The 27,382-nt window shown below is 37.8% G+C and overlaps 1 protein-coding gene, 1 long non-coding RNA gene and 1 other non-coding gene across 15 annotated transcripts in view; 2 read left to right on the plus strand and 1 right to left on the minus strand.

The window, feature by feature from the left end:
* Positions 1-27,382, minus strand: part of Tacc1 (transforming acidic coiled-coil containing protein 1) — a 160,599-nt gene that overhangs the window by 50,972 nt on the left and 82,245 nt on the right. For 5 of the 13 annotated variants that reach the window (XR_009228570.1, XM_058585422.1, XM_058585418.1 and 2 more), the window contains 10 exons: positions 25,073-25,108; positions 23,729-23,789; positions 21,708-21,915; positions 18,451-18,503; positions 9,669-9,794; positions 7,972-8,048; positions 6,995-7,038; positions 3,473-3,633; positions 2,497-2,603; positions 748-868 (listed from right to left, as the gene is read on the minus strand). Coding sequence is in view for 12 of the 13 variants with exons in the window: in XM_058585422.1 (XP_058441405.1) it covers positions 748-868; positions 2,497-2,603; positions 3,473-3,633; positions 6,995-7,038; positions 7,972-8,048; positions 9,669-9,794; positions 18,451-18,503; positions 21,708-21,915; positions 23,729-23,789; positions 25,073-25,108 (994 nt within the window). In the remaining variant the exon portion in view is untranslated. The remainder of the gene's footprint in view (positions 1-747; positions 869-2,496; positions 2,604-3,472; positions 3,634-6,994; positions 7,039-7,971; positions 8,049-9,668; positions 9,795-18,450; positions 18,504-21,707; positions 21,916-23,728; positions 23,790-25,072; positions 25,109-27,382) is intronic. The other 8 variants (XM_046463823.2, XM_046463827.2, XM_046463822.2 and 5 more) reach the window with 3 other exon arrangements.
* LOC124106256 (uncharacterized) lies at positions 10,255-25,635 on the plus strand. The gene is made up of 4 exons (XR_006856039.2): positions 10,255-10,414; positions 21,651-22,045; positions 23,784-23,846; positions 24,154-25,635. It is a non-coding gene; the product is annotated as an uncharacterized LOC124106256 (long non-coding RNA).
* LOC124106291 (U6 spliceosomal RNA) lies at positions 17,331-17,432 on the plus strand. Its single transcript, XR_006856051.1, has one exon. It is a non-coding gene; the product is annotated as a U6 spliceosomal RNA (small nuclear RNA).

A 27,382-nucleotide genomic window follows, 5' to 3' on the forward strand; every position in this document is an offset into this window, starting at 1 on the left:
AGGGGCCCTCAGACCCCATGTTCTAGCTAAATGGACTGTACAGGTACAAGTGTGTAAGTGGAGATGTATTAAGTAAAATGCTGGAGACATAAAAAAGAAACAAAAATTGCTGGGAAGTGCGATATAAGGATTGCTACTACTGGTTTCCATTTATTTACAAAAGGGTTTCTCTGCATCAGCAGGACTTGTGTTTTGGCCTGGGTAAATCTATGGATGGGGGCGGATGTGCACTGTAGGATATCTGACAACATTTTGGGCTTCTACTCACTAGATGCTAGTAGCATCTCCCAGTCATGACAGCCAATTAGTCTCCAGACATTGCCTAATGTCCCCTGGAGGGCAAAATTACCCCTAATTGAGAACCAGTGATCTAAAGCAAGTGAAGGGGAAGATGGCTTCATGTATTGCATAAAAAGAAAACAGAATGAATGAAAGGTAAGCCTCGTGATCCCTACTAAAAGTGTTTGATCACTGGACTTCAGTTAAAATGCAAATTCCAAATTCCTTTCTGCACCCTGCCTGTGGATGATTCGCATATAATATAACTGGAAGGTTAATGGTGTGACTTGTCTGTCTCCCCAAGAATCAGTTCACAAAGGATCTGAGTTGAAGTATCTGAGTATAAAGGCCAGGTCACTTTCACCCAGGATCATGGTGCACAAAGCACACCAAGGACCAATGTGAGCCACTGTAGAGGAGGAGGACCAGGCACCCGCATGGTTGTCTTGACCCAACCCCTTGTCATACCTTCTGCTGCAGGGCTCTTTCCAGGGATTCCACCTTCATCTGCTCTTTCCGGAGTCCAGCGTGCAGAGCTGCGCTTTCAGCCTTTGCCTTTGTGCGAACCTGAGCAATCTCTTCGTTGGCTCTGTTTGTGGAGTTTTGTTTGTGGAATAAAGAGAAAGAAAGCACATGTTAGCCAGGGCACAGCTAAAGAGTCAGGAGAATAACCATTGACCTCCAGCAGACAGACTCAAAGGAACAGATTGTATGATCAGCAAAAAGACAAGAATCAGAGACCTACATAATTTAATTTTAATTAATAAAAATTCATTTTATATACAATTGCTAGGGAAATTCCCATGAGACACTCCAATGATAGAATCATTTTTGAAGGCCATGGCGTTCTTTAAAATTTGTATTTCATGAGAAAAGAATTATGTAACAGTTTCTACAATAATCTTAATTTTTTTAAAACCCAATATAAAAGTGGACAGGTCACTCCAGAGATCATCAGAGCTAAACAAATGAGAATACTAGCCATTAATGTTTATGAGACACAAACCTCAAGGAAGCAACCTTATTAATAAAATAAAAAGGGAACCTTTTTTAAAAAAAATTTATTTTGAAATAGTGTCTTGCTTGTCTGGCCTACATGAGGCCCTGTGTTCAATACCCAGTACTAAAAATGAAACATTCTGCATATCAGAAACACCATAAACAGGGCCAAAAAATACATGATAACCTTGAAAAATTATTCACAATTCACATTACAAAGGGCTGGTGTCCCTAATGTATAAAACATATAAACTGACAATGGAAAAATAGGCAAAGAATAGTCATACACAGTAAATATTTGAATAGGTAAGTGCTAAAATATATTTAGTTTCTTCACTAAGACAAATGCAAATCAAAACTACATGTAATAAAATAAAAGTTATGTTGCTTACTTGCCCAAAACCACAAAAACCTACAATGAAATACCATTTTCATCTATTAGATTTGCATAAAATCAATAAGTTGATCTGCTAACAGAGCTGTAGGGAAAACAAATGCTCCTAAGAATTGTACAGGGGTATAAATGGGTATAAATTTTATGAGGTCATTTGAAAATAACTACCATAATTATACATTCATTATTTTTTGGTTCAAGAATTCTTTTTCTATTACATATATCATAAAGATAACTTAAATGCATGTAAAAGGATAATCTACAGGGTTACCTACTACAGCACTGTTTGTTGCAGCAAAAGATTCTAATTAACCTGGATGTCCAACAGGAGAGAATGTAAATGATACATTCCAACAGTGGAATACCACATGGAAGCTCCTCATGAACAGATTAGACCGGGAAAGATTTTCAAAACTATTACTACACAAAAAAAGGAAGTATGCTATCATCTAAAAAAGGAGGGAAAAAAGCATATCTAGAAGGAGAAACAGAAACTCTACTGATTATTTGAGGGGAAAAGAGGTAGGAACCTAGTGTAAGGGGGGCAAGGAATGGGAGGGTGATGCTGTATACCTTTTTATGTTTCTTAATGTTTTAACCATGTAAAGAATATGGTTCAAAAATTGAAATCTGTCTCTCACACACACAGATATACACACACACACCCTGAGGTTGCAAAACAGTGAACTTGTTTTCTTACACTTAAGAATACATTTAGCAAAATGTACAAGTATATATTAATTTTTAGATAAAATGAAGTTTCTGCCTCTGTCAATATCCTCATAACATTATGAAAAGTAAAATTCAAATTTACAAGCTCTTACTTGTCTAGTTTTTCTTCTGCATGGATTTTCAGGGCCTGATACCGCTGTTCCTCTTGTTTAACTCTGGCTAAGTAATCCTGAGCACATTTTTTCAAGGCTTCTTCATTCTGTTCCATAGTGCAAATTAAAAATAAACAAGTCATTTCATTTTTCTTCAACTAGTAATATAACATATATCAGAGTCGTATGTAAAAAAAATGGAAAAACCTAATTAACTCAGATGACTTTAATATGTATGGTAATCTGAAATAGGCACATACAAATCTCACTTAAAAATTCTATATATTTTTATAACATAATTTCTTTATGTATTAATTTTCAACATCATACAGTAAGGTTCAGTCATACCAATATACCTCCTTTAGGGAGGCACTTATTCAAAACTGAATAGAGATTTGATTTCTACATTAGACATATTGGCTAGTTTCATTTTTAATTTAATAGAAAAATAAAGAATTTCAAAGGCTGAAGGTGTGGCTCAGCAGTACAGCTCTTGCCTAGCATGTATGAGATTCTAGGTTCCACCTCAGCAGCATTAAAAAAAGAAAACAAAAGAATTTCACTGCTTTAATGTGTCTTATTAATACTATTCAACCAAATTATTACATTTAATGTTTTCTAAAATATGCCACTTAAGATTTTTTTCAATGATATGGAATCCCTTCTACACTTACTAACATTGAAAAGGTGAATAATTAAAAAGAACGTTTCTAGATGTATCCTGAGATCTTGTACTCTATGCCCCACTCTGGCTGTATCTAGGCTTCACTGGCTTGATTCAGTAAAAATAATCAAGAGACACCACCCTGTGGGCCAGCTGCCTGATTATAGAAATGAAAAAGTAGAAAAAACACGGTTTTACTGGAATAGAAGATACAAGGCGGAGCCCCTTTTAAAAGGCTTTTTACCCCTTGCATTATGTGTGTGATGATCCAGTACTAGCCAGGAGAGGGACAGAAAAGGACACACTCAATACCTTCTTGAACCCTTCCAGTACACCTTTCAGGTTCTCATATCTCCTGAAGAGATCAGAAAGGGATCGCTCCACAGAGTTGAGGTCAGCCAGGGCCTGCTCCTTCTCCATGGTCAGTTGCTGGAAGCTCTTCTGAGAGGTCATGTTTGTCCTTTGTTCATCTTCTGGGAATTATAAGTCAAAAATAATGGCATGTTTATTCACACAATGGTGAACAGCTGCTCTCCCTGAGCCAGGCAGTGTTCTCAGTGGGAAGGAACACAGCCATGGGTATAAAAAAATTCCCATTCCCAAGGACTTATATTTTAATGGGGAGCGACATATGGTGAGAGTGATGGGGTTAAAAAAAAAAAAGGATGAGAGGAATGAGGAACAGGTGAGTGGGCTGCTGTTTTATAGAGCTGCCTCTTCAGAGAAAAAATTTGAATAGAGACCCAAAGAACAGGGTGGGAGCCATGCAGCTATGGGGGAGAATATTACACACAGAGGAGATAGCCCTGGCCAAGGCTGAACTAGGAAGGCAATAGGTGACATGGACAAAAAAAAAAAAAAAAATCATTTCAGTATTTAAATGCTTAAAGATCTGTCTTGATTTGATTTAGGGAATCAATCTTTACAAAGTTCACTAGAAGAGGCTCTAAATTCAACATGGAGGATTAATCACCATTGTTTTGTTAAGGCACTACTGGGTCTGACAGGAAAAATCAGAAGGATGCTGCATCAAAAACAGAGGACTCCGCCCAGTAGGTATTAGTATGTGGGCCATCAACATTCTGGGTATGGCATAGAGGGCTTTCATAGAATTCAAAAAAAATGAACCCAAGTACAGCCAATCCTCATTATTTGCAGTCTGTATTTGCAATTTGTGTACTAACTTAAATTTATTTGCAATTCCAGAATCCATACTCAAGGCATGTGAGTAAAATTTTTATTCATCTGTTGCTCGTGTTCTCATCTGAGGGCAGACAGGGATGCTCTACCTTACTTCTTTTTTTATTTTTATTTTTTAATTTTTTAAAAAAATTTTATTGTTGCTCTACCTTATTTCACACTATAAACAACTATCCTTTTCAAGTAGTCTACTTAGTGTCACATTTTGCATTTTTGTGCTTTATTTTGGTGACCTTGCTGTTTAAAATGGCCCCCAAAGGTGGTACTGAAGTGCCATCTAGTGTTACAAAGCATAAGAAGGCTGTGAAGTGCCTTAAAATACATGTGCCAGCCCATTTATTGATTCTTGATTTTAATTCTTCTGCCACAGGACTCTTATTAAGGAAGTTATGGACTAATCCCACACGATGGAGATTAGGGCCTACTTTTTCTTCTATTAGACGTAGGGTCTCTGGTTTCTTCTCAGCAAAAGAAACAATCTGTGAGGTGAATAGAGAGCCTATATCTTGGGAGTAAATCTATACCCCTCACACATCAGATTGAGCACTAATCTCTAGGGTATATAAAGAACTCAAAAAGCACCAAAAAAAAAATAATAACCTAATCAATAAATGGGCCAAAGACCTGAACAGACACTTCTCAGAAGATGATATACAATCAATCAACAAATATATGAAAAAATGTTCATCATCACTAGCAATTAAAGAAATGCAAATCATAACCACTATACAATTTCATCTCACTCCAGTCAGAATGGCAGCTATTATGTATACAAACAACAATAAGTATTAGTGAGGATGAGGGGGGAAAAGGTACTCTCATACACTGCTGGTGGGACTGCAAATTGGTACAGCTAATATGAAAAGCAATATGGAGATTTCTTGAAAAACTGGGAATGGAAGCACCATTTGACCCAGCTATCCCTCTCCTCGGTCTATACCCAAAGGACTTAAAAACAGCATTCTACAGGGACACAGCCACATCAATGTTTATAGCAGCACAATTCACAATAGCTAAACTGTGGAATCAATATAGATGCCCTTCAACAGATGAGTGGATAAAACAAAATGTGGCATATATACACAATGGAATATTACTCAGCAATAAAAGAGAATAAAATCATGGCATTTGCAGGTAAATGGATGGAGTTAGAGAAGATAATGCTCAGTGAAGTTAGCCAATCCCCCCCAAAACAAATGCTGAATGTTTTCTTTGATATAAGGAGGCTGATTCATAGTGAGATAGGGAGAGGGAGCATGAGAGGAATAGATGAATTCTAGATAGGGCAGAGGGGTTGGAGGGGAATGGAGGGGGCATGAGGTTATTAATGATGGTGGAATGTGATGATTGTTATTATCCAAAGTACAGGTATGAAGACACAAACTGGTGTAAATATACTTTATATACAACCAAAGATATGAAAAATTGTGCTCTATATGTGTAATAAGAATTTTAATGCATTCTGCTGTCATATAAATAAAAAAAATACACGTGCCAGGTAAGTTTTGTTCAGATGTGAACTGACACCCTGTTGAACATGAATTCAATGTTAAAAAAATCAATAATATATATTAAACAAGGTGTGTTTAAGTGGAAACACATATAAGACAAGGTTACATATTGATCAGTTGATATAAATGTTGTGACCATAGGCTCACAGGAACTTAGTCCTGCTTTTCCTCTTAGGAGTATGCTTCAGTATCCACCAGTTCAGCATTTGAAGCAACTTTGTAGAATATGCCTATCATGGAAATGAGATAGATGATGAACAAACTGAAGTTCATATTAAGATCTCCTGCTATGGTCTGAATGTTTATGCTCCTTGTTCCCCTATTCACATGGCTGAAACCTAACCCCAATATGATAGTGTTGGGAGAGGGGGGTTGTGGAGGTAATTAAGTTATGAGGCAGAGACAGGTCAATATCCTTCTAGAAGAGACCCCAGAACCAAGATCATTATGTTAAGTGAATTAAGCTAGGCAAAAAAAAAGGTAAGTACTGCATGTTCACAGTTGTATGTGGAAGCTAATAAGTTGATTTCACAGAAGTAAAAAATATAATGTTGGTCTCTAGAGGCTGGGAAGGGGAGGGAGGGAAAGAAGGATGTTGGATAACAGGTCCCAAATTATAGTTAGATATGAGGAATAAGGTCTAATGTTCTATAGTATAGTAGGGTGACTATAATTTATAACAATTTATTATTTATTTTTTTAAAGAACCAGAATAAAGGAGTTCAAAGGTTCTCAGTACAAAGAAATAATACATACTTGAGATGGACATGTGAATTATCCTGATTAGATCACTGCACACTGCATTCATGGATCAAATTATCACAGTGCACCCCACAGATGTGGACAATTATTATGTGTGTGAAAAGACAGACCACAAAGAGCTAGCTAGCTATCCCCTTCAGCCACCAGGTGAGGACAAAGTAAGAAGGCCATGACTACAAGGAACAGGCCCATGTCAGACACCGGAACTGACAGAACCTTGATCGTGGTCTCCTCACCCTTCAGAACTGTAATAAATAAATGCCAGTTGTTTATACGTAACCTAGTTTATGGTACCTTGTTAAGGCAGCATGAACTGACTCAGATTCTATGGCTCATGCCCTAGAGAAAAAAAACTCCTTACCAATCATTTGGGCAATGGTCTTTTCATATTCAGCCACAATTTTCCTAAATAGAAAAAAGAATATTCAGAAGAGAATTTTCATACAATGGAATTTAGAGAAATGCTGCCCTCAAACAATTAAACTCATTGATATATACTGATTTACATATACAAATTTACGTAACAGGGTCTCCCCATGTCTAGTCCTGGCATTTGTAAGCTCAAGGGAGCCTTTTGTCTCGGCTTCCCAAGTAGCTGGAACTACAGGCACGTGCCATTTTACCCAGCTAAAATGTTTCTTAATCACTCAAATGCAGACTGTACAAGCATGAACTATGTATGGTTTTTCCTTCTCTTCTTTGATGCCATCCTTAGCCACTTAATGGTACATAATTCTCTTAAAGAATAAAGAGGATAAATTAAAAGATTTCAATTTAAAGTCAATTTTGTTTTCTATTAACATGCCTACTTATAATCCATGTGATGATTATGTAACTTGAAGCTACTATGTATGACTATTTTAAATTATTATGGATTTTGCAGGCCCAATGGCACATGCTTGTAATTATAGCTATTTGGGGGACTGAGGCAAGATGATCCTAAGATCAAGGTTAGTCAGGGCAACTTAGTGAGGCCCTGTTTCAAAATAATAAAAATGGTTTGGGATGTAGCTCTAGAGTTGAGCACTTCTAGGTTCAATCCCCCATTGAATTTCAATGCCTCCATCATTGATCTTATCAATAAATCTTATTATTCTGTATTCCATATGGATATTCTTGCACAAATTTGTCCATTCTTTAAAAAAGACAATAACAGTGTGAACTTTGCTTACATGTAATGTTCTACATAACTCATGAAATGACACTCTCAATTGCAAAGTGAGGTAATCTCAGATCAAAGCCCTCAAGTTCCCAACAGCTGGTTCTGTGGTGAGCAAACACTTGTAGATCTAATAATATTCAAGACACCTGACCCCTCCCCCCAGCTTCCAGTCAAACCTCATCTCCAAAACTTCTTGTCGGGTCTCTTCATATTTCTTCTTCCATTCACTGGCTTCAATCTCTTTAGTGATTATCTAAATGATAATAAAGCTTGGTTTTTACCTTATCAATCTGTTACAGTTTCAATTTAAGATTGGAGACTGAAAATAACACATGACCAAGTATAACCTGAGGCATTCAGTTGATATTAGGAATATAAAACCTTGACATTTGTATATAATGTTCATAAACATTTGGAAACGTGTACTCTCAGCTGTAGAATGATGAAATGTAGCCACTAGGATAAGGTTAAGCAGATCTCCCAGGAACTTTAGAGGATTTTACAAGTTCCATGAATTTTACCTCAGTCCATGGTCTGGCTGTCAACTCTGTAGGGACACAGTTGGGACAGGACACCAAGAGCAGAGCGTCTGACAGAGATTCACCTTAGCCAAAGTTACATAATTGCAGTAGATGTCAGACCACCAATTTTCTTTGAGAAATGAAACTGCCACAAAATCAGAGTACTATAAATTGGTGTGACCAGCACAATCTTTTCTACAGAGATTTCTGACTGGTAAGAATGGAGTCAGAACAAGGGGTGCACAAGGGGAATGCCCCAGGCTGGATACATCCCTCTTTAGGATCCATCACCATCGGAAGGATCTTGCCAGTCAGGCCAAAACCCACACCCATATTTGGGATGCTTACTATCTGGAAACATTTTCAACTTACTACCTCAACTCCAATGGGTTTGCCACTGTCCTTTCACTACCCTTCCTTGTCTGTGTTTCCTGATTCCTGATGGGTATATTCTTTATTTTGGTGTCTCTAAGAACCTAGAAGCCACCCTGTGTGCTTCAGGCAACAAGGCATGTCTTTGCTTTGGTTCAATAGGTGGTCATTTATCTCAGAGTTTAACTCTCAAGAGGAAGACGAAGTCATTTTTCTCATTTATAAGAAAATGAGCAGGGTGGCAGTGGTAGGCTTCCTTACCACTGCTCCCAAGTTTTGACAACAGGACTGGCTGACAGCCCTTGTTACCAGTCTAAAGTTACTTATAATATAATGTTGAAAGACCTAGAGCAAAGGTACTTAATTACTTTCATCATAGTGTAAAAATAAAATTGTTATGGCAACAGAATTACTTTCTTTAAAAAAAGAAAAAGTGGAATCTTCAAGGAACACATAAACCAAACACATAAAATACAGCACAGAAATATGACAGGAGAGGATGGTAACTGAATAATGAAGCATACTTGTGGTAATGTCTTTTGAATAGAGACTGTTTAAAAACACAATACTGGAATTTGAGAGCTGACCTGTTTAAAGAATGGATGGAATTAGGAAACAATTTTTTATAGCTACATGCCTAGAATTTAAGGCATTCTTAGGCATAAGCCTCTTAAAAATGGATCAGAACAGAGATGGCAAAATTAGACATTTAATGCTTCAAGGCTAAAAGTTAAAGAAGCCTACCAAATTCTTAAGAATGTTTCAGGGTGCTGGCTTTTCCTGTGGACACCAACATGTCAGGACTTCAGCATCAATACTGAGTTTTACAGGGAGCCCTTTATATTGAGTTACACAAGCTGTAGGAAATAAGAACTTACAGCCTGGGGCAACTTGAGCCAACAAAGATGGAATCTACTGGTTGGCACATGGGCTTTACAGAGAAATGGTGTGATAAGCAGACAGAAAAAAAATGCCTTTACCTCTTCTCTTATCAAGGTGAGCACAGCTGTCTTATCTGATTCGCTGAGGCAGATTCCATCCAGGGGGCTCTCACCTCCGCAGGCCACAGACACAGGAGCCTTCTCCATAGAGGATTCGAACAATCCCTGGGGGGAAGGGCTCACATTCAATACATTCATTCCTTAGCTACTTAGCGCCAAATAGTCTTCAATAACTTCCTCATTACTGAATTGACAACACCCTTTAAAAACACACTTGCAGAGAAAAGCAGCAGAAGGGAAGCTTTAAGAAATAATGCAATTACAATACTATCTAAGGAAAAACTATTCTAATGCATACCAGGGCACTCTTAGGTTCACTGAACAGATAACCTGGGGAAGTTTTCTAATCCAAAAAGAAGAAAGTATAAGTGGTCAGTGACCAAGGAATCGTGGGCATAAAAGATACATGTTTAATGGCTCATATTTCTGGGGTATGACATGTTCCAAGAAAATAAGTTTTCAAAAAAAGTGACGGATGTTCCTTTTATATTTGATGCTCTGTATACATCTCAGGCACTTTGAATGGCAATGTTTCTAAAGTGCCTTACTGACTTTCAGATTTAAGGAAGCTGAAATGACCCATTTTTCTGAACTCTGACCTCCATCTTTCGACCTTTATAATTCAGGATCAACATGAACTTCAGTTGGTCTGCAGTGATATCCTGCTATAATCCAGAACTACGTTCATGGACACCATTACCTGTCCCTATAAAAAGTAGCTAGAGGTAAGTCAAGACCTGTATGTAGTTTTTTGTTTTTTTTTTTTGACTTTTGGATTCTTCCTTGTCATTACATTTTCAGTTCCTTTCTGGTAGCACTTCACCTTCTGATGTGCCAGTTTGTTTCTATCATAAACTCAGTTCCAGAAAGCCACATTTGGTTAGCATTTCATTTTTCACAAGAACATGGGACTTAGTATTGTTACAAGACAGAGGCCTGCTGCAAAGCTGAGGCAGCTGCAGAAGCCCTCTCTTCACCAGTTCTTGTGATCATACCATAAAGATTTCAGACATGTTACTTAGAGTAGCAGGCATGAGTTTACTGAAGGGATAGGAAAAGGGACACTCTCATGGGAGAGAATGGATCCTCACAAAGAGAAGGACAGCATGCCCCTCCTGCCCTCAAGTTTTATTGGGGATCCCAAGGACATTTCCAGAGTCCTACCTAGGTCTACCTCTTGACTTCTGACTAACAGTATAGGAACTGCACAGACCACCTTGAACAGAGGATGATAAGGTAATTGAGTTCCCCTGTTTTTGCTTCAATTTCCTGCCCCTTTATCAATTTACTACCCTTTGAATAGTTTTTAGCAAGCTTTCTTTGTGATGGTCATGTTTGGGGTAATTGAGGGCTGTGACATAATTTTGGTGATAAGGGAGTGTTCCAGGCTATCTCACCTAGTAGGGTGTGACATGATCTTAATTTTTCTTAGTGTATGTAATTATGGCTGGTAGAGGTTTTCACATACCAAATTCCATCTTCCAGATATTTATCTTTCAGATAAGCCTCCCTGTGGTTTTCAGTTGCCCTTCATTGTTCTTTCCGGGGTCACCCATTCATGGCTGGTTAATTACCTAACAGTACTATTTCCCTAAAAAGCATATTTGGTGTGATTTCCTCCCAACTATGGAAGTAAACTTTTTTGTATGAATGTGCTCTGTGATTTAAGAGCATGGCAATGTCCAAAATACCATCCAAAGTGAACTGGGAATAATCTTAATTCCCTTTAACGGGAGAATAGCTAACTGATTATTGGATTATAATCTATCCATTCTCTGGTTGGTATCTTCTTTGAACCAAGACGAAACAGAAAGTCCAACATTAACTTAGACTAGTGGCTTTTAAACTTTTTGGTTCACTGTAGCCTCACTCTCTTTATATAAAATGCTCAAAACACAAATGTAATTTTAGGAAACAGCTTCACAGACTTCAGCCATAGTTCCAATATAGAAACTCATCTTAGACCAAGAAAAGGGAAACATAAAAACCACTAACTGGCAGTGCCCACCTTCCAGCAGCATTTGAAGGAGGGAAGCCCATCAGGCTGACAGAGGTCCAAGGTAATCCCAGTACCTCCTGGTATAGATTTTGGTAGAAATCTCTCACTAGAATCAGGGTGAGCAGTCTCTAACTGGCTCTCCAAACCTTACCTCCTATACTAATCCTCTCGTGCATTCTCTTCTCTTTGGGTACAGCCTAGACTTAGTGACTCACTCAGATATGGCAAAAATCATGGAACCTAATATTATAAAAAGACTCTGGTTTCCATGTTTTGAGAAGTCTGCAAAAGCCCTTGTGAAAAGAAATAATGTCTCTGCCAACAACCATGTGAGTGGAATCAAATTCACCCTAAATCAAATACAGGGATGACTGGATTTGGATGACTAGTAATACCTTGATCACGAGAGACCCTCATGATCATGAATCAAGAGGCATCCAGCAAAAGATTCCTAACCCACCAAAACAATGAGATAATAAGTATTTATTGTTTTAAGCTACTGAATTTTGGAGTAATTTGTTACTCAGAGTAGATAGCCAATACACCCCTGGACAGTAGAACCATCTCATTAATTTGGTATGCCTTCTTTATCCCTCCCTCCTTTATTCTCCCCTCCATTTTCCATACCAGGGATTTAACCCAGGGGTACTCTACTGGGCTACATCCCCAGTCCTTAAAAAAAAAAAAAATTTGACGGCTGGGGTTGTAGCTCAGCGTGTTTACCTAGCACATATGAGGCCCTGGGTTCGATCCTCAGCACCACATAAAGATAAATAAATAAAATAAAGGTACTGTGTCCATGTACAACCCCCCCCCCCTCGCCCGCCACCAAAATTTTGGAGAAAGGGTCTAAGTTACCTAGTCTGGCCTTGAACTTGCAATCTTCCTGCCTCAGCTACCAAGAAACTACTAAGAGTCTTCTTAGCAAGGAAATACTAATATCCATTCTAGAGTTCAGTATTTCATTCATTTGTGGAGGGGATAAATGAATTTAGTCAGCCTGCTCACATCAACTTAATGCTAACAAATGTATCCAGAAGAGGCAGTATTCTTAATTGGACATGGAAGATGGCCACTATATATAAGCTAGTGGTTCTGCAGCCTGCCAGCTCTCTCCTGGCCATAAGCCATAAGCCTCACCTCTCAGAATGCAACAGTTCTTAAGAGGTGATCAGGGAAAGAATTTATGCTGTGACTTATTTCAGTTACCGTTCCCAGTCTCTTAGGACTAAAACTTTTCAGTCCTTTTTGTTTGTTTGTATGATTTGTTTTACAGTATTGGGGACCTCACAAATGCTTGGCACGCACTCTGCCACTGAGTATATCCCCAGCACTTTTTAAACTTTGAGACAGAGTCTCATTAAATTGCCCAGGCTGGCTGCAAATTTGTAATCCTATTGCATTAGTCTCCCCAGTATCTGGGATTATAGGTGTGTGCCACCATGTCCAGCCCTTAGTCCTTTATATTGTTTATCAAACAGTGTAGAAAGTCTACCAAGTCTACCATTGCAAAGAATTAGCCAGGTGGGTGTGGTGGTGCATACCTGTAATCTCATTGGTTGGGGAGGCTAAGGCAGGAGGAAGGCAAACTCGAAAGCCAGCCTCAGCAATTTAGTGAGGCCCTAAGCAACTTAGACCTGTCTCAAAAAAAATAAATAAATAAATAAAATAAAATAAAATCTCTTTTAGAACTGGGCTAGAATCAAGTTTTTTGTTTATTTTAAATTGAAGTACTAGGGACCAAACCCTAGGCCTTGGCCAAGCTAGGCAAGTACTCTACCACCGAGTTATATCCCCTATATATTTAGAGAAAGGGGCTCTCTAAGTTGCCATGGCTGGCCTCAAACTTTTGATCCTCCTGACTCAGTCTTTCAAGTAGCCAGGATCACAGGTGTGAGTTATCACAAATACCTCTAAATAAAATCTTAATAAAGATGCCCAAATTAATCAGTCATCCTCCCAAAGGGGTCTGGTTTCATGTTCCCTAGTCCTTCTCCTGGTCCCTCAGGGCAATCACAATTGAGTGCCAAAAAATACCTGTCTAATGATAATAGAACTGAATGGCATCTTGGTTACAAATCTACAGTGAACATATATGCCACAAAGTAATTCCCTTAGCTGATGTCCTTGCAGTGGCAGAATTAGCATCACCAATCTGTCTGCATTGTGCTGCTGACTGTGCTCATTCCATCATTTGTTCTCCCCAGAGCAGTACCAGTTCCCGCCACTACTAACAAAGATATGCTTGGAAAACCACATAAACTCAACCTTTAATAACTTTTACTCTATGGTCTTAATTATTTTGTCCCAGCCACCTACCACTGGGCACAAGATTGCAACAGGAAAGTACTTCAAAGAGGCTTAATAAAGTAAATACCAGATTACACAGATTTCTTTATTAATTACTTTGAAGACTGAAATTGTTCCTTTCTTTTGAAATTCCGGGGACCAACACCAGGCACCTCATGTATGCTAGGTAAGTGTTCTACCACTGGGCTACATCCCCAACCTTTAAAGTGACAATTTATTAAACAATGTTAATTCAACATTCTAAAAAAGTTGAAATTTATTTATGTCAGCAAGTTCAAGTGCAGTTATTTTTAGGAGGTCACAGCAGATATACATATCATCTATGTCTTTCACCAGCAGGCTCTAGAGACAAGTGTTAGAGGAATAAGTTGGGAATCATGAAGTTTAAACAGTTTCAAGAGCTGCATAAATCTGCAGACCAATGCTTTGTCCACTCAACACACCCCTCTTCAATCATCCTTTTGCTATTTAAAATTTTTTTTTTAATTGTAGATGGACACAACACATTTATCTATTTATCTTTATGTGGTGCCAGGGATTGAACCCAGTGCCTCACACATGCTAGGCAAGTGCTCTACCACTGAGCCACAACCCTGGCCCCATCCTTTCGCTATTTTTACACACTGAAAATACTAGAAAGTATTCCTATTGTACTTGGAAAACTTCAAAATGAACCAGATTTCTGGGCTGTACAACCAGGTTGCTTTGGTAGTAGGGTATGGAGTTTCTCTTTCACAGATGAGCAAACTGAAGCTTCAGTCCTTGAGTGGCTGTACTGGGATCAGATGACCTCATTCTCCAGAAAACTGAGGATCACATAAGTTTCTGGGCAAAAGTGATTTTTGTCTGGAAACAAATGTTACTAAGGTGTGAAGCCTTAGTGAGGAAACAATGCTTTCTGATTTCCCACATGTGATATGTAAGTTCTTCCTTCTGACTTCCTGTCCATGCTTCTATAGGCTCCTCCTCTGCGCATTCCTAAGGTTAAGAAGTTCATTCTCTATTATATAGGGAAATACCAGGGGTCATAGCACAGTAGTGAATCATGAAAACAGTTTAGTGGCACCAAAAATCTGCACTAAAAAAAAGAAAGATAATAGGAAACATCAAAGTAAATTACATGAAGAAAGGCATATAATTGTGTAATTTGTTTTATAAATATACAAATGTATGAGCTATGATGTGCCAGATATGTACTGGTCGAGAATTGAAAGGTATTTTTTACTGTGGATCAAAGTAAAGTGTTTCAATCTCAACTTTATTTGCTTCCACAGCTTCAATTATCACCTGTGTCCTATGGTCCCTCAGAGCTATTAAAGCCAACCAAACTTTTCTTGAGCTCATGTTACACACCCATAACCACCAAAAGGATATATGGACTGAGAAAATGGTCACATGGGTAACTTAAAGCCATATATCTAAAAATAAACTCTACAATTCTGATCTTTCTTCTCTTTTACTTATTCCTACATCCAGAAATATTTATAGTGGTGGGTCCTGGGGTGTACCAGCCAATAATACAGTCATGGTCCCTACCTGTACCATGCTTATAATCTTATAGGGAAGCAGGGAGAATAGGTAAATGGGTCAAAGAGGTAGGTCATAGAACTTTAAAAAAAAAAAATTCCATTCAGGTAGGCAAGTGTCAAATGTGGAGAATCACACAGACCACAATAAGAGTCTGAACATATCCTTAAGATACGGGAAGCCCATGCAGAGCTTTAAGAAAGGAATAAAGAGACTAATTTTGTGTTTGAATCACATTATGCTGATTTATGCCAAAGAATGAGAGACTAAGCCTGGAAACAGGAAGACGAGTTAAAAAACGGCCACCACCATTAAAATGGGACCAGTAGTAGCCATGAGCTGAAAAAGAGTAGATGAATTTACAATAAGTTTTGGACACAGAAGCCACATATCTTGACAAGGGGAGCAAGGGGGAGGGAGGAGTCAAAAATGACACCCAGACTTGTGACTTACACCACTAGGTGGAGAGTGGTGCCATGTGTTATGAGGCCCCTTTGGGCTTGGTTAACAGCGACCACCTAGATTCTCAGGGCAGAAACCGAGTGGTCTTCATCAACTTTCTTTCATTACCGCCATCACGAATGTCATGTCACCAAGCAGTGACAGTTCTACCTGCTAAACCCTCTCCCAGCCTCTATCTCATTCTCTGAACTATAACCAATCACACTATTTCTTACTTCAAACCTCACAAGAGTTACCTACCAATTTTATCAAACTTCAAACCTCCTGGTAGTGTATCTGTATCCCTTGATGACCTGTCTCTTACTTTCCATATACAAAGTATCCTCCAGTGACATGAGATTATTAATATTAATAATTCCTTACAAAATTCATACTTTTTCCTACTCCCTGATTTTACACAGGCCAATACTCCTACCTGGAATATACTTTTTTTAAGTTTAGTTGTAAATGAACACACTAACTTTATTTTATTTATTCATTTTATGTAGTGCTGAGGATCGAACCCAGTGCCTCACATGTGCGAGGTAAGCTCTCTGCCACTGAGCCACAACCCAGCCCCTGGAATATACTGTCTTTAGGACATATTCAAATGGTGAAACCTGGGCAACATTACCTTAATCAAGTGATCAAATTAACCCTACCAAAAGGGGACACATTGCCATCTACATCATTAATTCTGCTGTATCTGTGCCAAAGACAAATAAAATGAATTTAATCATGAAAAAGCATCAGAAAAACCCAAACTGAAAGATGTACTATGCACTTAACAGAACAGAACTCTTCAAAACTGTCAAGGTCATTAGAGACAAAAACTGAGAAACAGTTACAGATGAAAGGAGACTAAGGGGATTGTGCTCACAAAGCACAATCTGCTATGTTGATAATAGCCCCATTAGCTTTCTGTGAGTACAAGGCAAATGGCTTTAAGTTACCCATGTGACCATTTTCTCTCTACCTCTCAGCGGTAGAGTGCTCACAGAGCTAAGCGCACTGTGGGATCCTGTGTTGAAGCCTGCACTAGCATAAGGATATTAGTAGGACAATTGAAAAAATCTGAACAAGGTTTAAATATTAACTAATAGTACTGTATCAGTATAAGTGTATTAGTGATTTAGATAACTATATTGTGCGTAAAATGTTAATAATTTGAATAGTAGGGGTAAGATATATAAAAATAGAACAAGGAATTCCTGTATATCTAAAACTGAAAATAAAGAGATAAAAAAAGATTTTTGTGGCTGGGCGTGGTGGCATCCCAGCTATTCAGGAGGTTGAGACTGGAGGACAGCAAGTTTGAGGTCAGCCTGGGCAACTTACTGAAATCCTACTAAAAGAAAAAAAAAATACTTCAGCAGCACATATACTGAAACTGAAACAATATGGAGAAGATATGTATGGCACCTGTGCAACATGGCATGCAAAATCATGAAGCATTCTGTATTTTTGGTTCTTGATGTTCACAGGCAGGGAAACAATCTCAATGATGCACCTTTGTCAACTGAGGATCATTCTAGTGTTACACCATTCCTAGGTCCTCCTATTTCCTTTTTTAAAAATTATTTATTTATTTTATTGGACCAACTCCTTGTCTCAAAAAAAAAGAGAGAGAGAGAGAAGGAGAACTCCTAGGGATGTAGCTCAGTACTAGAGGGCCCCTGGGTTCAATCCTCTGTAATGAAAAAACTTTTTTGCTTTTTATTAGCTCACATCCAACCTCAACACCTGCCATGTAGTCAGACAGCCCTGAACACATTCTGTTAAAACATTTTCCAGGGGGTATTTTTAGTTTGCATTTTGTGTCTTATATCAGTACACTTCAACAGAAATATACTGGCAGTCATATGTACCTATTAATTTTCTAGTAGCTACAATAAAAAATAAAAAGAAACACGTAGAACTAATTTTAATAATATAGTTTAATTAACTCTATAGATCAAAAATATCATCATCTCACCAGGTAGTCAATATAAAAAGTTACTGTGACATTTAATAATCCCTTTTTGGGGGGGTAATAAGTCTTAAATACTGTTTGTATTTCACACATACAGGGCATTTCAATTCAGACTAGCTACAGCTCAAGCGCTCAACAGTCAGTCACATGTGGCTACTGGCTACTGTATAGAACATTATGCATAAACTATGAGTTCCTCCAGTGAAGAAAATGTGTCATATGTACATATGAAATACACACACACAAGGATGGGTTTGTGGCTCAGTGGTAGAGCGCTCTCTTTGCATTTGCCAGACCCAGGGCTCGATCCTCAGCACCACATAAAAATCAATAAGTGAAATAAAGGTATTGTGTCCAACTAAAAAAAAAAAAGAAATACACACACACACATACACAATTTCATCATCATCACCTAACAATGACTAGACTTTAACAAATTTATAATATGGGCTTCAAATCAAATACTGAAGAAAACCAGAGTTCCACCTTGTTCTCCGAATTTGAAAACTTACAAGTACAGTAGATCCGTCTTTTTCCATCTTCTGACACGATTCTTTCTCTACACCTAAAACAGAAAGTCATTTTTATAGTTATTCCAAGAAGTTCCTTCTTTCTTGGTGAAAGACTCTTAGGAACTTCAGTACAGGTCCAAAGTCACTACAAACATACCAACAATGTTTTGAAATTTTAAAATGAGCACTTGCATTCTGTTGAGTTCTGTTGATCTGTTTAGTGTTGAAGTCCATAACATTCAGAAGAGGAATATACACTCAGCCATAAACAGAATGTCAATGGTCGAACAGAAAGAACATCAAGGCTGCCCCCTTGTGTCCATTGAAAAGTTCAGCAAATGAGTTGTACTAACAGTGGTATTATTTCAGGAAGAGGAAACTATTAACAATGAATGTTATTTTATTACCAAGTCTGAATTTAAATTCCAGCCCAGAAGAACTCACTCTCAGTCTAATTAATACAGCATATAAAATACTAAGCTTTAAATTTTGAGCCTGCAAAACTAAATTTATTATCTTCTCTATACCCTGTAAACAGTTACCTTGTGTGAGGTCTATTTTTCCCTCCACCACCAGAGGTGATATTGTACTAAATTAGACAGACAAACAAAAACAAAAACAAAAACCCAAATTCCTTACTACAACCTCCTTTTCCCATTTGCCCTTTACTCACAGAAAGCTAGTGGGGCTATATCAACACAGCAGATTACCTCCCATCAGTGAGAGTTTCTTGGTTCTAGAGGAACACCCATGTATGTATCCATTAAGAAGCATCTCTAAGGTGACTCTCTCTCCAGCCAATAGTCTCTGATTTCAGTACCAGAGCCTGTAGCACCCCTATGTCCCCAGAGACCACAGCCTTGGAGTGTTCCTTTGATACAGCTAACAAGTTACAGTGTAACAGCTTGTTTAAATCTTTTGTGCTTTTCCAAAGCCAACTAGCCGATTTACCAACTTTGAGAATAGTGCTGTTATCTAATAGAAATTCCTCTTCAAGGAATTTCCTCCAGTAGGGAAGAACATATTTCAATGAATATTTACCATGTACTGTGTCAGAGGAAATTCAAAGACACATCTCTAATAATCCCTAACTTGGAGACAAATAAGATAGATACAAAAGCCACCCTCCTACAATGAGTGCATGGCACTGGTACTGTAGAGCTGAAAGGGCAAGAAGAAACATGGTGGGAGCAGAGGTTCCTTGGGACTCAAGGAACATGCAGAGAGACTTGGAAAAAAAGGTGGAATTTTTGTGGGAAATGTCAAAGAAAGATACTTCAGATATGGACAAGAAACAAGAGCAGGTATGAGTACTAAGAATTAACATTGAGAAAGTGGGGTAAAAGGGGTAGTGGTGAACAAGGCCTTAAAGAAAGACACCAGAAATGTTACGCATGGTGCAATAGCTAGGATCTTAAATGTCCACCAAAGGCTTGGTCCCTAGGATGGTACTGTTAAGAGATAGCAAAATCTTTCTGTTTTTTCAGGGCTAAGGACCGAACCCAGGGCCATGTGCGTGCTAGGCAAGCATTCTGCCACTGAGCTAAATCCCCAACCCCGAGATAGCAAAATCTTTAAGAGGTAGGGCCTACTGGGAAGTCCTCAGGTCACTGGGCATGGGTGTGGGGTGCCCTTGAAGGACACTGTGGGACTCCACCCACTTCCTTACTTCTTTTTTGCTTCCTGACCATGAGATGAACGGTTACGCTCCATCACATGCCCCCCACTACTGGGATTGGGCAACCCCAACCACAGGCCTAAAAGCCAAGGGCCACCTGATCATGCCCTGGAACCAAAATAAACCTTTTCTCTTAATAAGTTGATTATCTTAGTTAACTGTCATAGTAACAGTAAATGAGAAACTGAGGCCTGAGGGGCTAGGAGGTGGCTGAAGAGAATAAATTGCTCAAAGTCCGATTTTCCATCTGTTTTCTTTGATGCAGAATGGCAGAGAATGACTTTCTAAACTCTTAAGAAAAAGCCTACACTATTGTGTGGGTAAGAATTGTGTTGCTTAAGAAGATCTAAGTTTTTAATAATGTTGAAAGTAACCAGGTACACATTTCCAAATCTTTCATAAGTTAAGTTCCACAGATGTTATGTGGAGCCATTTTAGGGTCTTCATTCTAAAATGATATGAAGAGTCCCATAGGAAAAGGCTTCAGCTAAAGTTAATTCAGGTTCTTCATTAGAAAACTAAGAAGAATTTTATAAGGTACTTGTCAATTTTAATGTATCACATTCAGGACAAACTTATAGTAGCCTTGCATAATGAAAATAATCATTCCACACTTTAGCACTACAGCTAAAAGGCCATAGAAACAGACTGCTTAGGTTCCAATTGTTTCTACCATTTGTTAGTGACAGTGTTCAGAGCACACTGCCCTCAAATATGGTACCTCATCATTTGAGGAAGCAGAAAGGTCTGTCCTTCTCCCCGATGCAAGACGTAAAAGAATTCTCTCATCTTCCCCTGATAACAGATTATAAGACCCTTATTCCAGAGAGGTACTCCTAATATTCAGAGAAAAAGAACATTCTCATCCTTGAAGGCAGAGACAATGAGAGGAATCTCAACAAATAGCCCTTGTTATAAGTTCCCTCCAGATCTACTTTTCTTTCCTCTAATTGTACTTCCTATAACTATCTGTAAAAACAATCTTCCCTGTATCTTTAGGTCTTCATTTTGAAAGGCTCTGTACCTTGTAAAACTTGTGTTAAATAAATCTGTATGTTTTTCTCATTAGTCTGTCTTTTGTTATACAGGTCTCAGCCATGAACCTTGCAATGGGAAAGGAAAAAACATCCCTTTCCCTCCTATACTAGCCAAGTGACCTTGGTCAAGCTACTTAGCTTCTTGTGCCTCACTTTGTTTCTCTGAAGAATAGCAAAAAGAGCAACAGGTAGTGAGCAGTAAGGAGTTAATACAAGTAAAGCACTTAAAACAATGCCTGCACATGGAATGGCACTATACATGCTAATTGTTATTATTTCTGGAAGTTAACATTAACACAAAGTCATAAGAAAATTCAAGCAATAATTTCTCTTGAACATACTGCCACACTCGTCCATAAGTCCCTAGTACTTCAATAAGCACTTTCCTGTATCTCTTTTCTAGATAAAGCAAAGTGTAGATAAGCATTCTAAATCTATCCATCAAGTGACCCAATTCTCTTATCTAAGGCATCTCTTACTTTCAGACTTTCAGGCATTTCTATGCTTACGTACATAACAAAGATGAAGATATGCTTCCGTACCTGCTTCTGAGGATGAAAACGCATGATTTATGGTAGACACAGGAACATTGGAACATTCAAAGTACTCCACGTCTTCCTCTGGCTCACCTTTCACCTCGGCCCCAGCTGATTTCTGACCACATGATGTGGATGCCAGTTTCTCCTCATCAGTAGCATGGCCATCCCTATTGGAAATGTCTGAAATCTGGGAGATCACTGCTCCTTCATCCTGGGAAAAGCAACAAAGACATTATCTATTAAAAAGGCAAAGTGTTGAGGCTCATTGGTAGAGTGCTTGCCTAGCACATGTGGGCACTGGGTTTGATCCCAAGTACTACATAAAAACAAACAAAATAAAGGTACTGTATCCATTTTTTTAGTATATATGCATATATTCTAAAAAAAAAAAAAGTGGCAAAAATGGGGAAAAGTGACACCTCAGGAATGGAGCAAGTGGCCCCAATACAAGGGAGTTAATTGCAGAGCCAGGTCTAGAGCCAGAAGACTGCTGGAGTCTTTCAATTGTGAAATGCTGTGTTTTCTAGAAACTAGCTTTTGTAATTTGAGTCCAGGGTTTGAAAAAATTGAGATTTTTCTAGCCTAAATTTATAGGCAAACAGTTTAAGAGATTTAAAGCAGTGGTTTTCACAAAATTTCTTGCTCAGATACCTCCTAATTTTTAAAAAAACCCATGCACCCTATTGTGTTTTTAAGTCTCACCTAAAAAGTTTTCAGCACAAAAAAGTATCTTTAAATAATTAATAACAAATATTTTAAGATAATTGTCTTTAAATAACTGCAGTGGATGCAATATATGGTATAGTCTAACTACTGATCTTGTCTAATGCAATTTACTATACAACTAAAAAAAATATACTAAAAAAAAAAATAAAACCTCTTATTTGATATCCGGTGACCCATTTTAAAGCTACCCAAACAAGTTTTTCAGTGGTCATAAATTCATATTATTCTTTCTTCTTTCTGAATTTGTATTCCACTCCACTTCCATCAAAAAATAACCCAGTGAAATATACTTATATGACTGAAAGTCTTTTAAAGGTTCCTTGTAAAATTTAAATAATTTTTCCTTTGACCATAAGTCTCTTCATTTTAAATTTTTTCTTCATTGTTCTTGCTGCCTGCTTTGGTAAAATTTGAAGGAGGGACTTTCATACATTTGTAATAGATGAAGAACAAAATAATTCATATTGTAATCGCTCCACCTCTTTCTTAATATTTTAAGCTACACATCATATTTCTGGTCCAAATCATATAGGATGAGTTAAACTTAAATTGATCTATTAAATATGAATATATTTCTGTAACTATAGTTATGCTGAAATAAAGTTTAAAAAAGCATCTCATTGCAATCAGATAAACCTGATTTTTTTTGCTTCCAATTACTTCATATAGTCACAATGGATATTATTTATTGCTAGAATGAAATAAGTGTCTGCACCAATTTTGTTCCTGGTTTCTAAATTAATAAATCAATAATCAACCTTATTTACATACATAGAAACATAAAGCTAAAGAAAAGTTTTGTAATAGAAATGTCTTTCAAATCTCTGAATCCTCTCCCAAGTTATGTGCCAAAAGATTCTATCATCAATACTTATCTATCAGCTGACAACTCAGATCCTATTTTGTTGAAAGCAATAAACTGGAAAACCACCTGACTTAAACAAATTATTATTCAGTTAGTAAAGCCAATTACTGTCTGAGAACCTACACCAATATTTCAAATCTTCCCTTTGGTGCCCTGGAAGTTTTTCACACTCTGTGGTGAACATCTTTCTAAGATTTAGAGTGGGAATTTTTTCTAAAAGGTAAAAATAAAAAAGGGTCATTGTGAGAGTTCCCTTGTCTTCAGGGAACTTCCCAGATGATTTTAGGACAGTAAGGATCTAAAAATTAGTTTTCTTAAAGATGAATACTCAGACACCCACTAGAAAATGTCTATGAACTTCCTCCAGAGGATGCAAACTCTAGTCAAGGGACTATAGGTCTAAGAGACATTCTGGTGACAGGCACAGTCTTACCTGAGAACAAGTATCCAAAGCAAGAGATTGAGTTTCGTATTTCTTCACCTTACAGCCACTCCTGGAAAGAGAAAAAAGACCAACAGGACAGTTTGGAATCACAATGCCAACTTTCAAGGTATGAGATGGAGCAAAGCACAGTGTGTGCAGAGAAAAGCAAAGCATACAGCACCACACAAATCATACACCTGCTCAGTAGAGATGTAGAGACAGCTTTGCTGCCTCTGAATCTTCTCTAAAGAGACAGGGTGAGCAAAGAAAGACAGCTGGGTTCCTTCTCTGAAAAGACCACTTCACTTGTTTCTGTGTGTTGTCAAACATCAGTACTCTGACCCCTACCATCTTTAATTATACACCACCAAAATCCTTTTAGATGAGATAGCCTTGCAGCTAGACATTTGGTTCTTCTTGTCTTTTCTCACTAGGCATTGACGCTTACCAGAAAAATCATCACGCTGGACGAGATTCTTTGAAAATTCTTTATTGCACTAAAAGCCAACAGAAGCCTCGTAAGACAGCTCCAGTCTACACCTAGGTGCTTACAGAAAAGAACTGTGGTAAACAAGGTATGAAAGTATTTTAATTAATTGTTATCTTTCTTATTAAGGAGTAAGATAAAAGATGAACACCATGTACTATACAAAGTCCAGAACAGTGGAAAACTTGGGACCACCTGTTATTTTTAGACTAGCACATAATTTGTGATCACAGGACTAATTCAGATTCTGCTCTGTTTTAATGAACTGAAAAATATCAGTAAAAATACCACGCTGACCAATAAAAGAATTATTTATAACTTGCTTTTCTTTGGTGGGAAAAAAATTTTAAAACAAGCACATAAAGTAATACAATGTGCACAACCACTTTATTCATGGTCTTCTTTCCCTAATGTCTAAGTGCTACCCACTGCCACCAAACTTGAGTTGACTCAATAAAATTTATCAGTAAAATAATTACCTGCTCCAAGTCAGCAGCCTTATCCTATCAAAAAAAATCCAATTATTTACAACATTAAATAGCAGAGCAGTCTCTCAAACCACTGCTGTGATGATCCTAAGGCCAAGCCAGCTCTTGGTATTTAAAGCGCCACATGACGTGTGCCAAGCCGGGGACATAAGCTCTCGCACCTAAGGTGGGTAGGGCATCTCTACTCCTTTAGGTACACACAGTTGCAATGCTAAGCTGACTTATGAAGTGGCAAATGAAATGCAAAATAATAATAATCAAAAGATCAAACTCAAAAATAGAAGCCAACATGCTATGGAAAGATAGTTGGAGCAGGAGTGGGAGAGGAAACTGCCAACAGTCCCAGGGACAAACAGAAACAACAGCAAAAGTACTTACAACAGAAAACAGAGAAATTTCACTTGCTCAGTAGTCCTGATGCACCAACAAAATTAGAGACAGGAAAGAGACAGACAGATGTAGAAAAAAATCATGTGAAGACTAGAATATTTATCTTATTCTGGTAAATGTAAAAGTTGTATAGTACTTTCTATGAGGTGAGATAAAAATTAAAAATGACATCTTCATGAATGTTGGCACTAGTGAGTGAATGATCAATAGCACCTCATGTCTAATGGACTTAGAGAATGGTATACTGAGAAATGCCACATACTCAATTTATAGATGAGAAGTAAACTTTCCAAATATGTGTAAATGTTTAAAAACAATATTTCACTACTGAGCATGTTTATTCTAAACTGTCAAGTCATCCAGATCAAAGGCAAACAAAAATACAGTTGAAAAGATATCCAGATATCTCTACAATAGGTATCTATCACTAAGAAGCTGAACATTATTTCACATAATTTATCTTATTTGGTCAGCAAAATTCCGCTCATATTCTGGTGTCTCCATTTTATAGAGGAATCCAGAAGCCAATCTTATGCATCTTTTTTTTTTTTTTTTTGGAGGGGGGGGGTACGTGTAAGCATTGAACCCAGGGGCACTTAACCACAGAGCCACATCCCCAGACCTTTTTTTTTTTTATGTTTTATTTTGAGACTGTGTCTCACTAAGCTGCTTAGGACCTTGATAAATTGCTGAGGCTGGCTCTGAACTCATGATTGTCCTACCTCAGCCTGCTGAGTTGCTGGTATTGCAGGAGTACACCACCATGCCCAGCTCTTGTACATGTCTTTTTGAATGCCATGCAAAACTATCCACTAGATGCTACCACCAAATGTTATATTTTCAGTCTTTCCTACAAATGAAGGGCCCTGCTAACCAAAATCCTAGCATTAGAAAAGCTGGCTAGCACTGCTTTGTTAAGAAAGAAAATGGGAGTTTTGATTGTACAAGAATTTTAAAACCATATATATAAAGGTATATTAGATTGAGAAGTTCATTTAATGAAAACAGAATAGGAAGAAAAGGCTACCGAGGGAAGATAGTAGAACTCAAGGGAGGGTGGTTCCTGGTACTGAACATAAAGCATATAATAAAATTTTCCCTCTTTGGCCCAGATTTAGTCTCATTAACATGAGTGCACTGGCTATATATGTAACTGAATGTATGTAACTGAAAAGAAGGCTCCCAAGTGACTTCTTACGCAGAAGCTTCTCATATTTAGAGGAGGAAGTATCAAGGTGGCAACATGCCCAATACATGCCCCAAGTGTGATCTACACAGAGGTATCTAACCTTAAAAGCCACAAAAGTAAACTGTGTAGATACCCATCAACAATATTTTTCAATGATCATTTAACTGTTCATATGTAATCACAGAACAAATCCAGAGCTACTAATGGAATTTCATTCCTCTTAGACATGCTAGAGGGCTGCGGAAGAACTAACGTCTACATTCCTCAACCTCTTTGGTCTCGAAATGGATACCTGCTCTCTCTCTCTCTCTCTCTTTAATATTTATTTTTTAGTTGTAGTTGGACACAATATCTTTATTTTATTTATTTATTTTTATGTGGTGCTAAGGATCAAACCCAGGGTCTCACATGTGCTAAGTGAGTGTTCTACCGCTGAGCCACAACCTAGCCCGATACCTGCTCTCTTTAAACCTCTGGATATATTTTCCTTTCCAGTGTAACTCACCACCTGGTGTTTTTCTTATAAGTCATAGTAATGCTGACAAGCATTTCTGCAACTTATCTCATGAAAACTACAAATATGGTATACTTCTCATACTCCCTTTTCACATTTCATCCTCCATTTTGTTAGTCCTTCTTTATGTCTAACTTTTAGTAAAATGCCACAGGGTTACAAAGGATTATAACTGTCACTTATTCAATTTAACTAGTGAGATAAGGTAATCCTATAACAAAGTTAAACTGAAGCTTGACATGGAATATCACCAGAGGAATCACTCCAGAGACTCCAAAGACATGCAAAAGTCCATCCAGGTATCCCGGGAGAAATGAGGAGGGTGGGAGGAGCACATGACAAAAGACTAATTTACTCAGATTTAACTGATCATTTAAAATATTCTTATCAGGGCCCCCTGGATAACTTCCTGGGCAGTAAAGCAAACAGCACCTACAGATATTTGCTAAGAAACTTACAAAAAGGCTATTTTCAAATCAGGACCTACATGACTGGGGTCTCTGCCTCTCCAAAGAAAGAAAAATGCCTGGTTGATATTTTTTTTAAATATTTATTTTTTAGTTTTCAGTGGACACAACATCTTTATTTTATTTTT

Source organism: Marmota monax, unplaced genomic scaffold, assembly GCF_021218885.2.
Source record: "Marmota monax isolate L192 unplaced genomic scaffold, Marmota_monax_Labrador192_F-V1.1 WCK01_AAM20220418_F8-fsc00224, whole genome shotgun sequence".
Classification (NCBI taxonomy): domain Eukaryota; kingdom Metazoa; phylum Chordata; class Mammalia; order Rodentia; family Sciuridae; genus Marmota; species Marmota monax.